This window comes from Eschrichtius robustus, chromosome X, assembly GCF_028021215.1.
Source record: "Eschrichtius robustus isolate mEscRob2 chromosome X, mEscRob2.pri, whole genome shotgun sequence".
NCBI classification, from domain to species: domain Eukaryota; kingdom Metazoa; phylum Chordata; class Mammalia; order Artiodactyla; family Eschrichtiidae; genus Eschrichtius; species Eschrichtius robustus.
Window position 1 is genome coordinate 46,565,693 of NC_090845.1, and position 14,144 is coordinate 46,579,836.

The 14,144-nt window shown below is 43.5% G+C and overlaps 1 protein-coding gene across 5 annotated transcripts in view; it reads right to left on the reverse strand.

Moving 5' to 3' along the window:
• Positions 1-3,137: 3,137 nt before the first annotated feature.
• The window catches only part of SHROOM4 (shroom family member 4), a 202,630-nt gene continuing 191,623 nt past the window's right edge, over positions 3,138-14,144 (reverse strand). For 3 of the 5 annotated variants that reach the window (XM_068533556.1, XM_068533553.1, XM_068533555.1), the window contains 4 exons: positions 13,093-13,242; positions 12,035-12,215; positions 8,242-8,511; positions 3,138-7,321 (listed from right to left, as the gene is read on the reverse strand). In XM_068533556.1, the coding sequence (XP_068389657.1) occupies positions 7,052-7,321; positions 8,242-8,511; positions 12,035-12,215; positions 13,093-13,242 (871 nt within the window). In that variant the 3' untranslated portion in view covers positions 3,138-7,051. The remainder of the gene's footprint in view (positions 7,322-8,241; positions 8,512-12,034; positions 12,216-13,092; positions 13,243-14,144) is intronic. The other 2 variants (XR_011072284.1, XM_068533554.1) reach the window with 2 other exon arrangements.

Consider the following 14,144-nt stretch of genomic DNA (forward strand, 5'->3'; position numbering starts at 1 on the left):
CAGGCATGAACTACATGCTTACCATCAATTCAGATTTTTGTCAATAGGAATGAGACTGACAGAAATAGGCCAATGTGTTTTTCTTTTTTAAAAAAGCACTTTTATTGAGAAATAATTCATATACCATACAGCTCACTCATTTAAAGTGTACAATTCAATGGTTTATGGTATATTCACAGAGTTGGGCAACCTTGATGACAATCTAATTTTAGAATATTTTCATCACCCCAGAAAGAAACCCCATGCCCATTAGCAATCATTCCTCATTTTTCCCAGCCCACCAGCCTTTGGCAACCACTAATCTGCTTTCTGCCTCTGTAGATTTGCCTATTCTAGACATTTCATATAAATGGAATCATACAATATGTGATCTTTTGTGACTGGCTTCTTTCACTTAGCATAACATTTTCAAGGTTCATCCATGTTGTGGCAGGTATCAGTACCTCATTCCTTTTTATGGCTGAATAATATCCCAACAAAGTTTGTTTATCCCTTCCTCAGCTGATGGACATTTAGGTTGTTTCTACTTTATGGCTGTTATGAATAATGCAGCTTTGAACATCTGTGTACATGTTTTTGTTTGAATGCCTGTTTTCAATTCTCTTGGCTATATGCCTAGGAGTGGTATTGCTAAGTCATATGGAAACTCTCTGTTTAGCATTTAAAGAAACTGCCAAATTGTTTTCCAATATGGCCACATCATTTTACATTTTACCCACCAGCAATGTATGTGTTTCAATTTCTCCATATCCTCACCAACACTTGTTATTGTTTGCCTTTTCTATTATAGCCATCATAGTCAGTATGAACTGGTATCTCATTGTGGTTCTGATTTGTATTTCCTTAGTGTTGAGTATATTTCCCTGTGCTTATTGGCCATTTGCATATATTCTTCAGAGAAACGTCTATTCTGATAAAAAGAAAAAGTCTTTGCCCATTTTTAATTGGTTATTTTTGCATTGTAAGAGTTCTTTATGTGTTCTGAATAAAAGCCCAATATTAGGTACTTTTCCAGTTATGTGGATTGTCTTTTCACTTTCTTGATGGTATTGTTTGCAGCACGAAAGTTTAAAGTTTTGATGTATTCCAATTTATTGATATTTTTGTCACTTGTGCTTTTGGAGTTCTACTGAAGTAATCATTGCCTAACCCAATGTCAGGAAGATTTATTCCTATGTTTTCTTCTAAGACTTTTGTAATTTTAATGCTTACATTTAGCTTTATAATCCATTTCAAGTTAATTTTGTTGTGTGGTGTAAGGAAGAGATCCAACTTCATTCTTTTCCATGTGGATACCCAGTTGTCCCTGCATCATCTGTTGACAGACTATTCTTTCTCCATTTTATTGTCTTGGCACCATTACTGAAAATTAAGTGACCATAAATATGAGGGTTTATTTCTGTACTCTCAATGTTATTCCATTTATTTATATGTCTAACCTTGTACATATACTGTCTTGATTACTGTAGCTCTGTAGTGAGATTTGATTTTGAAATTAAGAAGTGTGAGTCCTCCAATTATGTTATTTTTAAAGATTGTTTTGACTATTCTGGGCCCCTTGTAATTCCATATGAATTTTAGGTTTGACTTTTCCATTTATGCGAATAAACCAGCTGGGATTCTCATAAGGATTGCACTGAATCTGTGGGTCAATTGGGGAGTATTGTGATCTAAACAATATTAACTCTTCCAATCGATGAACATAGAGTACCTTTATTTAATTTTAAAAAATTTCTTTCAAAAATGTTTTCAGTTTCAGTATAAAATTCTTATACTTTTGTTAAATGTATTCCTAAGAAGTATTTTATTCTTTTTGATGCTACTATAAATGAAATTGTTTTCAGATTGTTCATTGCTAGTGTATAGAAACAGAAGTGATTTTATATATCAGCCTTGTGTCCTGAGACCTTGCTAAACTCATTTAGGCAGGTAGTTGTGAGCAATATGAGAAGAGCAAGAATGTGTCTGGGTTGGAAAAGAATGAATTGAGTAAATCAGGACTCGAATGATGGTTACTATGTACTGAGCCTGTTTGTGATAAGCTGGTGCTTCTCAACTTTTAATATGCACATGAATCTCCTGGGAGTCTAGTTAAAATGCAGACTATTATCATTGGGTTTCGAGTGGAGCCTGGGATTCTGCCTTTCTAACAAACAACCTCTTAGTATATAGCTGGTGGCTATCAATCATTTATTATTATTATTATTTTTATTTTTTATTTTTTAACATCTTTATTGAAGTATAATTGCCTTACAATGGTGTGTTAGCTTCTGCTTTATAACAAAGTGAATCAGTTATACATATACAATATGTTCCCATTTCTCTTCCCTCTTGCATCTCCCTCCCTCCCACCCTCCCCATCCCACCCGTCTAGGTGGTCACAAAGCACCGAGCTGATCTCCCTGTGCTATGCGGCTGCTTCCCACTAGCTATCTATTTTACATTTGGTAGTGTATATATGTCCATGACACTCTCTTACCCTGTCACATCTCACCCCTCCCCCTCCCCATATCCTCAAGTCCATGCTCTAGTAGGTCTGTGTCTTTATTCCCGTCTTGCCCCTAGGTTCTTCATGACCATCTTTTTGTTTGTTTGTTTTTTAGATTCCATATATATGTGTTAGGATACGGTATTTGTTTCTCTTTCTGACTTACTTCACTCTGTATGACAGACTCTAGGTCCATCCACCTCACTACAAATAACTCAATTTCATTTCTTCTTATGGCTGAGTAATATTCCATTATATATATGTGTCACATCTTGATCCATTCATCTGTCAATGGACACTTAGGTTGCTTCCATGTCCTGGCTATTGTAAACAGAGCTGCAATGAACATTGTGGTACATGACTCTTTTTGAATTATGGTTTTCTCAGGGTATATGCCCAGTAGTGGGATTGCTGGGTCGTATGGTAGTTCTATTGTTAGTTTTTTCAGGAACCTCCATACTGTTCTCCATAGTGGCTGTATCAATTTACATTCCCACCAACAGTGCAAGAGTGTTCCCTTTCCTCCACACCCTCTCCAGCATTTATCATTTATTATTTTTAAGCCACAACAGTCTTGTAAGATACATATTATTGTTTCCATTTTACAGATAAGAAAATGAACTCAGAAGTTGAGCAAATAAGCCATATTCATAGAATAAGAAGTAAGTTGCAGAATCAGGATTTGAACACAGTTCACTCCAATACCCAAGCTGGCAAGCTGGGCTCTTTCCACTCTACTGAACTGGATATCTGGAATAGGAGGAGATCAGTTGGGATATCAGTAATGTATGGATGGGGGAGCAAATAGGATTTTCAGGGTCAGAGGAGCTGCCTGGAGTATATTTGGGTCTAACTCTTAAGGTTATCTTGGAAAGCTGATCAGTGACTAAGAGCAAATGTGTGAGACTGAACTATTAGGTAGAAGTCAGATGATACTAGTAGAGAGAACTCAAGATTGGAGGAGGTCTAGAAAGTGCCTCACCTCTGATCAGGATAGACTCCAGAACTGGACTCTGTATACTGCTGAGGTCTACACTTGAGATCATGCCTATTGTTGACTCTTCCCTGAGTGGCCAGCATAAGGGTTTAGGGATGTGGGTAAGGCTCTGATCATACGGTTACTTATGAAGGACTATGGCTAGGTGACCAAATTCCTTTCCAATGCTTTTCAGCAGAATATTTATTAGGGAATTTCCATGACCTTAGTCAAAACACGTGAGATAATTTTTTTTGTCCTTAGCACCTTTTATTGAAGTATGACCCTTGATGACAATCTGGCAGGCATATCAATGTCAGCCAAGAAGGGAGCGGTGGAGGACACAAATGCAGAAACAATAAGATTCAGAAAAATAATAGCTTCACATGGGATAGATGACCCCCCCCCAACATTTGTACAACAAACAAACACTGGTTCTTTCTCTATAGAAATTGCCCCCTGCCCCACCCCCCTCTAAAGACCTACTAATCTTCAAAGAATACAATATGCTGTTACAGAAATATTATTGGCATAGACAACTCCTTTGGCAAAGACAGAGGGAGACATCAAGCTCCAGACAGGAGGAAGTGGCCAGAAATGTGCCCAGCTTCCTCCATTTGGGGCCTGCTACTGGCAGAGGAGCACCTTTAGGGAGGCTGGGGTTAAGGCTGTGGCTCCGGTGCCCCTCGGCAGCTTTTTGGCACATGAGGTGAAATGGAAAACAGAACCTGAACCTGGCCTTGAAAGAGGCTTTTCATCTTTTCACCCTCTCCGTTCCTCAGCTTCCAGTCTCTCACTTTCTAGGGCTTTTTTTTTTTTTTTCAGTGTCTCTGTCCTTTCTCTTGGCTTCCCCTTGAGCATTTACTGCTCTACCCTGGCTGAGCCTGCAGCTGGTGGGACTCAAGGAGACTCAATTACCCAAAGCCCCTTACACTGATTCCTCTCTAAATTTCAACCACTGTGCTTACACATTACCCACTGTGGCCTGTACGGGGAAATCCCTTGCCCTGCCTTCCAAACTGCTACTCCCTGGCAGGCCTTGGTGGAGGGCTGAGCACAGGAAATGAGAACAGGCAAGAGATACTGCATCTCAAGTAACACCGGTGGCTTTGCAGTGCTATCACTCATGATGGGCCTGCCACGTCAGCATTGTGGGGCATCTGTGCCTGTCTGGTCATTCACCTTTGCCGAGCTTCACTGCTCAATATAGTATTAAGTGCTTTGGAAACTGTCCCTCCGTGTGAAAATGAGCATTCTTGTACTCTGATCCCAACTTTAAAATAATTGGAGGTGGGATAAGGAACACAAATAACAAAGTCAATAGTACTTTTAGTCTGATAAACTTAAGATACAATCATTCTAATGCTGACTAGAAAAGCCCAGAGCATGGTCATGGTGTCCAGGTAAGTGGCTACTTTTTTCCCTGGGCTATATTCCCAAAAAGCTGTTCTGGCAAAAAAAAAAAAAAAAATACATTAGAATGATGGGCTACATTGGCCTCATCCTCCCCAATACAGGACATCTCCGCCTGCTCACTGTTTAAGAGCCTGTTTACAAAAAAAAAAGAAAAAAAAAAAAGATGGCAACCACAGCCTCTATTCAAAGCATTCCCCCATCTCATGCAACCTTGGCTTAGGTAAACCTAGCCCTTTATAAGCCATCAGCCTTCCTGAATAGAGCAGAATCCTCCACTTGATGGGAGAATGGCAGGTTGACATTTTAACAGTGGTTCTGACAGCAGCAGTGTACTAAGAGCATACTCAGGGCACCCCTCCCCACAGGACACCCTGCTGGCCAAGATTCTTCCATTGTTTCCAAATACAATGAAGAGGAAACGGAAGCTAGCAACCAGTATTTGTAGCAGCAGCAAAGTTCCTTGGCAAATTCTTTGGTTGAATGAGGCACCCCTGCTGCTACAGTTAACCTCCAAAGACCCTGAGGAACTGAGCAGTAACTAGAAGCGATGCCAATGCCGGGTTGGCTGCACAGGGCTGTGCAATACCAAGCATGGGCCCCAGTTAGCAAGGAACAGAAGACTGAGCTGGGTAACAGGGCAGCATTTGGCCACAACTCCCTTCCTGCCATCACCCACCTGAGGGCTTTTCCAGGATAGAAACTGGCTACCGGTGGCCACAGCAGCAGCATTCATTATTTGTGTGCCTAAGATCCCGGCTGGATTATAACTTGCTCTGGGGGGCTGGCCCTGGCTGGAGCTTCCAGCTACCATGAATTTCGGTTCCTCGAGCCAGGCCACAGGATAAGAAAACAATTAGATAGAGGAGCTCTTCCTGAGCTCACCTCTACGCCTTCCTTAGCTTGGAAATGGTAGAGAAATGGGTGAACCTTTGTCCCTTTCAGATTTCCTTGGTTTCAAGAAAAAATAAGAAGCAGTTGAAGCCTGTTGGGGAACTCTAAGCTCATGGTCATCCAGACTTCAAGGGAAGTATATGGCCAGGCCACAGTGGGGAAACTCTGAGTTTGAAGTGAGAACTCCTTCCTTAGACACTTGTTAGCTATGGTGGGAAGAATTCAAGGCCTTGGCACTTGCTTACCTAGCCATGGTGAATTCAGGCTGATCTGCAGACAATGCTTTCCTTCTGGGCTAACTTTTCCCTCTCCAACTCCCCTCTTCTTACCTTATTAGTTAAAAAAGAAAAAAAAACCATCAAGACATAAAAATAAATAAAATCAAAAGGCCATTTAAAATATAACAACAACCCCCTCCCCCCAATAATAAAACATGTATCCAGAAGTCAGCTTTAGTAGAGCTATTCACGGCCCATAGTGGGAAGCCCTTAGGGTAGGCACCTGTAACTCCCAGCAGTGAGAAGGCAAGATGAAACAGGAAGTGGTAGGCCAAAGTCTTAGGACAGGAGGAGGGCCACACTAGCTGGGGCTGAAGATAGGCCTCCTCCCCCTCAACTAGATAATGGGGAAGGCAGGGGTAGAGCCAGTTTGTTTAAGCATAGCTCCTTCTAGCAGGGTATCAGGCGATTCCCAACCTTTGCTCACATTCTGTTAAATGTCATTTCTCCTTCTGTGCTTCCTACTGCAAAGCTGGGGTGAGGCGCTGAAGCTGGTGGTAGGTGAATGCCCTCAAGACAGCCAGATCTTTGTGGGAAATGGCTGGGCCACGAGCCCTGGGGAAGAGTGGAGCTGCACAGGCAACTTCTCTCTGAGAGAGACTTCAAAGGCTGATGATGGTGTGGGTGGATGGCTGAGTACATGATGTTCCTGCTGTCCCAGTACAAAGAATAATGAAGGCAACTTTGTTGGTCCTGTGTGTGGTGAATGCTTGGCCGTGCAAACTGTGGGAAGGAAAGTGTGGTTGTATGATCACACTTTGCTGCAGCTCCTGCTTCTTGCTTCTACTCCCTTGGGTAGAAGCTTGGGGCCTCCCCAGGTCCTCTTAGCTGGTTGGGAACACTGCTAGGTTAAGGGGCAGTGAGAGACGTCCAGGGTAGAGAATATGGAACAAACTGCTAACTAACTAACTGTTATCTACTTGCTAACAAAGTGCTAACAAGGATTGGAAGCGCTTCCCATTATGGCGGGGCAGGGATGGTGTAGGCAGTCTGCTGGTGGAATTAGAAATTACTGGGCCCCAGGAGTAGGCTCTCCCTGAGACATTTGAGTTGCTCTTCCCCGAGCTTGATCTTCTCTTCCAGCTCTCGCTGTTCAATGATGAGAGCAGATTTCATCTTCACAAAGTGCTGGTAATCTTGGAGCTGGTCCTGAGGCAGATAGCGGGAGACCATACCAAACACCAGCTTCTCCCGGCGCTCCATGTGCTCCTTCAGCTCCTTGGCATCTGCCAACTGCCCTGTCAGCTGCTGCTTCTTCTCTATCAGCACCAACTGGGGAAGCAGAAGACCAATAAGGGCTATATCCCAATGACCAGTCATCTGCCCGACCCAGTGCTCCACCAGTGATGCTCCCACAAAGCCACTAGCCCCTCTGCTCAGTGATCAGTCCTACGTTTCTTGCCCTGAAGTCCACCTTCATGCAAAAGCCTTTCTTTCCTGTAGCAAGGGGAGGATAAACATGACAGCAGTTCTGGATGGGGGATGAGCAATCACCTCTTTCTATCGCTAAACTGTTGTTAATCTGTGGACCACCACTGGGATTGGGGTGGGGGAAGGCTCTGACAAAGCCAGCTCGTACACCTTCCATCTGGTAAAAAAAAACCATCGCTGTGACGATGCTTCCAAAACAGTGTGTGTCTCTGTGTGAGTGTGTGTGTGTGTGTGTGTGTGTGTGTGTGTATCCATGTGTGTATGCACAAGCATATGTGCCTTTCACTGTGGGTTCAAATTTGTATCCAAGAACCACTTGGATAGAAAAAGGTAATGCCATTTGGGTTCAGGAATTACTCAGAGTGTCCCAACCTATGAAATTGACAGACTCCCAATCTCAACTACTTGCTACTATTACTACTACTACTACTGGCAGCTAGCAATGATTTAGTGTTTATCTTGTTCCAGGCTCTGTTTTAAGTCATTAACATGGATTATCCAATTTAAGTTTCACAACCCCATGAGGTAGGGAGTGTGTTTACCCTATTTTTGAAGGGATGGAGACAGAGCGAGGTTAAGTGAATTGCCCACAATCACACAGTTACTTAGTGGTAAAGCCAGAATTTCCACTTAAAAGCCAGTGCCCACACTATTCACACTATGCTCTGCTGCCTCCAGACTAGCCAAACTTGAAAGAGGGATCCCTGAGAAGAAGCAGATGGCACTTCCCTCCATCCACACGCCGGAGACCTCAACCCTACCTTCTCCTGGTTGGCCTCTGAATCGATGCTGTTGAGAGCATTTTCCACACGGGCCAGTCGACCAGAGAGTGACAGCAACAGGTTGACTACTTTGTCCAGGTCCCCAATAAACAAACGGTATTTTTCAAACTCATTGGATTTGCAGACGGCTTTTAGGTTGGTCTCCACCTCCTCCCCAAGGGCAGAATTGGCAGTGATGTCCTCCAGCAATCCTCGCTGGGCCTCCTGCAGGACAGAAAGTTTTCTGCCAATGCTTTCGATGAGCTGAATCTAGGAGAAATAAACAGGAGAAGCAAAGGGTGAGAATGGGGACTGACAGAAACGGATCTGTGCCTGGAACCTCTGTTTTGAGATCTAAATAACCGAAGGCGGGCTCTACGCTAGTCACTGGAAACAAAGGAAACCTGAGCAAGTCGTGAGCAGTTCCAGTTTTCTGGACAGGCACCTTCTTTCCCATCTCTTCAGATCTGCTAGGAATCTCTGTCACCACCAAACTTCTTGGCATTAGATGAGTGGTACCCATTGGCTAGTTCTCGTTTGCCAAATGTAACTTACTAAATACTTGCTGAGGCTATTTAATAAACAGGAATGCTTGTGAGAGCATAGGTAAGAAAAGCACTGCCATCGAGTGTTTGCCTATTACTTCATTCATTCTCCTTCAATCCATTTCAGTACCTCTGATGTTGATGACACTGTGCTAGATCTTCCCCCACTCAGCTTGGCTTTTGAGGCCTTTTGGATAAAAGTGTGAGTCCTGGAGTCACAATGACTAGGTTTGACTGCTAGCTCTGCCACTTCCTAGCTGTGTGACCTTAGGTGAATTTCTTTATGGAGTTTTACTTTCTTTATCTGCAGAATGGGGTAACTGCAGTACCTACTTCACTGAATTGTAATAAGGGTTCAATGAGATAATGCATGCCAAGGGTTTAGCACAGACTAAGTGCTCAATAAAAGCAGCTGCTATGATTATGATTCAGTCTGGCCTCACCCTACCATTCTAATCCCACTCCTCAGAACCTCTGAGGATTAGCCCCTCCTGCTGTGTTCACAACCCTCATTCTTATATTCCTGATTTGCTTATGCAGTTCTGCCAGCTCTTTATCTCTTCCTTCACTTTGGCTATTCCCATTCTTTCTTCAGAGCCCAGCTTTGCCCCTACCCTCCCTGCTGGAAGCCCCTGCCCCCATAACTCCTCTCTCAATGATCTTTTTCCTTTCTAAACTCTCCAGTCTTTTAGAATGAGAACCCTTGAGTGTAATTTGAGGTTGTTCACTTTCTGTTTCCTGTGTGTGCATCTGATCCCTCTCCTACCACTGATTGTGAGTTTCTCAAGGGAAGGACTGCTTGTGTCTTATGATTTGTCTCCCCTATAGGTGTAGCCAGTTGTGGGACTGCACTCACAGGAAGGTAGTGTGGTAGAGTGCAGTTTTAGAGTCAGGGATGCCTGGATTCCAATTCCACCTCCTCCAAACTGTGTGACCTTGGGCAAGATACCCAATCCCACTGAGACTTCTGTTTCCTCATCTGTAAATTGGAGAAGTGCCCCCCCACCAACCCTCCATTGTTGTGAGGGTTAGATGAGATCATAGAAGTACTTAGTATTGTGCCTGGCACATTAAGTGCTCAATATATGTATATTGATGCTGTTACTACTACTACTACTACTACTACTACTACTACTACTACTACTACTACTACTACTACTACTACTACTATTACTACTACTACCACCACCACCACCACCACCACCACCTGGCACTCTGAGCTAATGGATACCTGTCTAGCTGCAAGGTCCTGACAAGAATAGACCTGTCCCAGGTTGCTCCCTGCCTTTGCAGTCAGTATTGCATTATGGTCAATGGCATGGACTCTAGTGCCAGACTACCTGGGTTTGAACCCCGGCTCTGCCACAAAGTAATGGTGTAAACCTGAGCAAGTTACTCAACCTCTCTGTGCCTCAATTTCACCATCTAAAAGATGGGGTAACAATATTACTTATCTCATAGTGTTGTTATGAGAATGAAATGAGTTAATACACATACTACATGCTTAGAATAGTGTCTTCTATATAGGAAGTATGCTTCAGTGTTTTATTACTATTCCTGCTCAGGCACTCTGGGAGCATAAGCTTGTAGTTATGTAGAGTATGTTTTTTTCTCGTCCTTTATTTAGAGCTGTCCGAGGTGACAAAGGACAAGAGAGCCTGCTCTGGGTCTGGGCCAGGTGTCATAATTCAGAACTGGTCAAAAGTCAGGAGCTCACCATGATCTTAGTGTAAAGTGTAATAGGTTTACATTTAGGGAAATTTCCAAAACCCACTGGAAATTAAGGATCAATGATATGAACGAGGCAACACAATTAGATGCCAAGAAGCTCCAAGTTATATCCGCACCCTCTGCTTTCCCAAACAAAACTCAGTGCCAGGGACAAGGGAGGGCTGGGGGCCAAATGATCAACTTGGAAAATCACCTACCTACCCCCAGCTCTTAGGTCCCATAGATCTGGAAGGAAGAAAGTGGACAGAGCCCTTTGTTTCTCAGCACTTGGGCTTTATAACCTGAACTTCAACTCTGGGGAAAGGGTAGTGGATAGAGCTGTAGAGTCATCACAGACCCAGCTAGAGCTGAGTGGCTTTTCTGGGATATTACAAATTGGTGACCTTCCTCACCTATTTTCCTCAGAGACAAAAACTGTCTTAGCCCACCCACAATCACTTCAAGTCACTATCTGCTGTTCTGTGCTTTGCCATTTCTGATCATGTCTCTCTTCTCCTCATCAGACATTTATTAGGTTTGCTCCTAATAAAAAAAATCCTGAGTGAGCCAGGAGCAGCCCTGTCATACTTAGGAAACATGGAATCCAAGGAAGCAGGCACCTGGATCAATAAAACTTTGATGCCACCATGCTTCCTATTCTTTCCCTGACATTTTGCTTCAGATTGGAAAGTGGTGGGGGTCTCTTGCAAATGGCCTTGAGCTTTTGTACAGGTCATGTCCTGAATAAGAAATATGGGCAGAAGAGCAATTTGCATTGAGTTCAGATGTCTACAAAGTGGTAAATTGGGCCTTTGAGGTTGCCATGGAAACCCTATTTGCTTATGAAATAAAAGGGGTAAGTGCAGGGAGGGCAAAGTGATTCCAGGAATTTGATTAGAAACCCAGGCTAGTGGTACTTAGAGGAAGAAAGGGGAGGCTTCAGAACAACATCATCTCCATTTATCTATTTTAGTATTTTTAAGAGATGATTGACTATCCTTGCAAATAAATATTAAAGTTGACTGGCCTATAATTTTTCCTTTTCTTTCTTGGCCAGTCTGCTCTCTCTTTGAAAGTTACACAGAATAAAATCAATGGCTGCCATTGGTTAGAGCTCACTGGCAAAAACTCTGATGTGCCTTGGGTAGCGAGTTACTTACAAGGCTGGCTTATTTCAGAGTAGAGAGTCAGACAGTCTTGACTTTGAGTCCTGGATCAACACTTAGTCTGTAACCCTGGGCAATCTGGTCCTCTCAACTGGTAAAAAGAAGACAGTAATGTCTATCTTATAGAGTTGGTTTTAGGATTTGAGAGACACTGTGATGATGATGATGATTACTATACTATTATTTCTATTATTGACTGGATCAAAGAGAGACTGGAGTTGCATTTGTGAGAAACCCAGACAGGCTATTTGATTTCCATATTGAAAATACAGGAATGTACCAAGACATTCTGGAGAGTGTAGAGGGCAGGTCAACCTCCAGACACACTCAAGCTAAATGCAGTAAATCTCTAAGGCATGCCAAAAACTTCACCTTTTTTTGAGCCAGTTCGTGGTCAATTTCCTCCTCTCCCAGGCCCATCTCTGCCATCTCGGGTTGGTCTTTCAACTTGTTCAGCAGCTCTGCTTTGGCCACAGAAATATTGTAATAAGCTGAATAAGAGGTAGGGATCCCTGGGGCACCCTGAGGAGGTGAGAAGTGCTGAAACTCTTGTCTGTGGAAACAAAAAATGACCATTTGAGCACCTCTGTTGACAGCCTGCTGACCTTTCTGCTTCTTAATTTCCCCATTTATAAAATGGGACCCTGCTTCACCAAGGAGTTATAAAATAAGGAAATAATGGACGGGGAGGCACTGTTCAAACATAAACAGGCCATGTGAAGGCTCTCTAGAAACCAAGTCAAGGCCAACTTTAAGAACTTAGAAGGCTATTTCTACATCCCTGACTTCCACAGTTGGGGGGACTTCTTTAGAGATCAATGGGTTTGGTCATTAACACCCCAATAAAATCCAAAAAAACTAGCAGGCCCCTAAAGTTCCAGGCTTCTGATCATCAATGATTCCCCTTGGTTCAGGGTTCCAGTATATGGATCCCGCGGGAGGGGTTAGGTGGTAGGGACATGTCTGAGACCTTAGCTATTTGTCCTCTAAGACTGTTGGGCTCCATCCTACCCATCCTGGATGCCAGCCCGACCTGGCTCTATCTAGTCTGCTTGCTTACAAAGGCACCCCATGGCTTTCCTGGACACGCTCATCATTTCGCCTTTCCTGGTGGTGCCACTCCTGCTTGAAATAACCCCTCCACTGCATCTCTCCCACAGCAAAGAGGTCACCCATGACCTCAGCAGTGGCCACCGTGTTGGAGGCTGAGTTTAGCACCCCTGCCAGAGAGACCTGTCACGGCCCACCACATCTCTCATGAACTCTTCTGAGATTGCCTGAGGTGGGGCAGGCCTTTGGCCTGAGAAGGGATAACATCTCTCAACTTCTGGCATATCCCCAATGGTCCCAGCCTCCTCCATGGTTGCAGAATGAAATGGGGGGAAATGGAACCAGTGGTGCCCAGGGGCTTGACCAGTGTAACAGCAGACCCTGTTGTCTTGGGTTCACTGAAGCCTGCGGGGTTGAGGTGCTGCTTCTCGGAGCCCCAGCCCATGAAAGGGAACTGCTCCTCAGGAAAGAAGTAGCTCTGGCTCCATGCTGGCTTAGGTTTGGACTCTTCTGCCATCAAAGCTTCTGGTCTAATGTGAGGAAAGAAATGAAATGCTTCAATGTTAGGGTTCAGTGATGGAGGGGCAAATAATTCCGCCTATGGTTTATGTAAGGGGGAGACCCACCCCCACTATGTTCTTGTTGCCTCCCAGCCATCCCTACCCTCCACCTGTCTGTGTCACTGCCCCTTCACTAACCTCTAGCTGTTTGAAAGGAAAAATAGGAGAAACTCATTAGTCATTTTTGCAGCTATTTGCAGCTCTAAGATAAAGGTCAAAAATAATGGGTAAAAGGCTCCACAGCTATTTACTGATTCATGCTATGCTGTCTCCTAATTCATCACACAAAAGAAATTTGGGCATGCCAATATCGCTCATCCTAGGTATTCATTTTACATGGAGGTTTTTAAGCTGATAGCACTGATAAAAGAGCACTACTAGCTAACATTCACATAGTGCTTACTATGCCCAGGAGCTGTCCTAAGATGTGTGTGTGTGTGTGTGTGTGTGTGTGTGTGTGTGTGTGTGTAAATATAGACATAAAATGTAATGCTCATGACAACCATTTTATGGATAAGGAACATGAGGCACTGAGAGGTAAAGTGACTTTCCCGGGATCACGACAGTAAATGGCAGACCTGTGATTTAGACCTAGGTGACCTAACTCCAGAATCTGTGGTTTTCGCCACTATACTATACTGCCAAAGGGTCAACTTGACATCACATAAAACCCTGCGTGTAAGGAATTTTCTGGCTGGACTGTATCTATGTTAGCAGAGAAGAGAGAACATTCTGGAGGAAATATAAATGTATGAATTTAGGGAATTCCTACCTATAAGAAAAATATTTAGGGGCATGTGTGCGAGTTGAAAGAAAGTACTGAAAGAAAGCACAGAATTTTTTTTTTTAAAAAAGGATGTGGCTATCTGTCA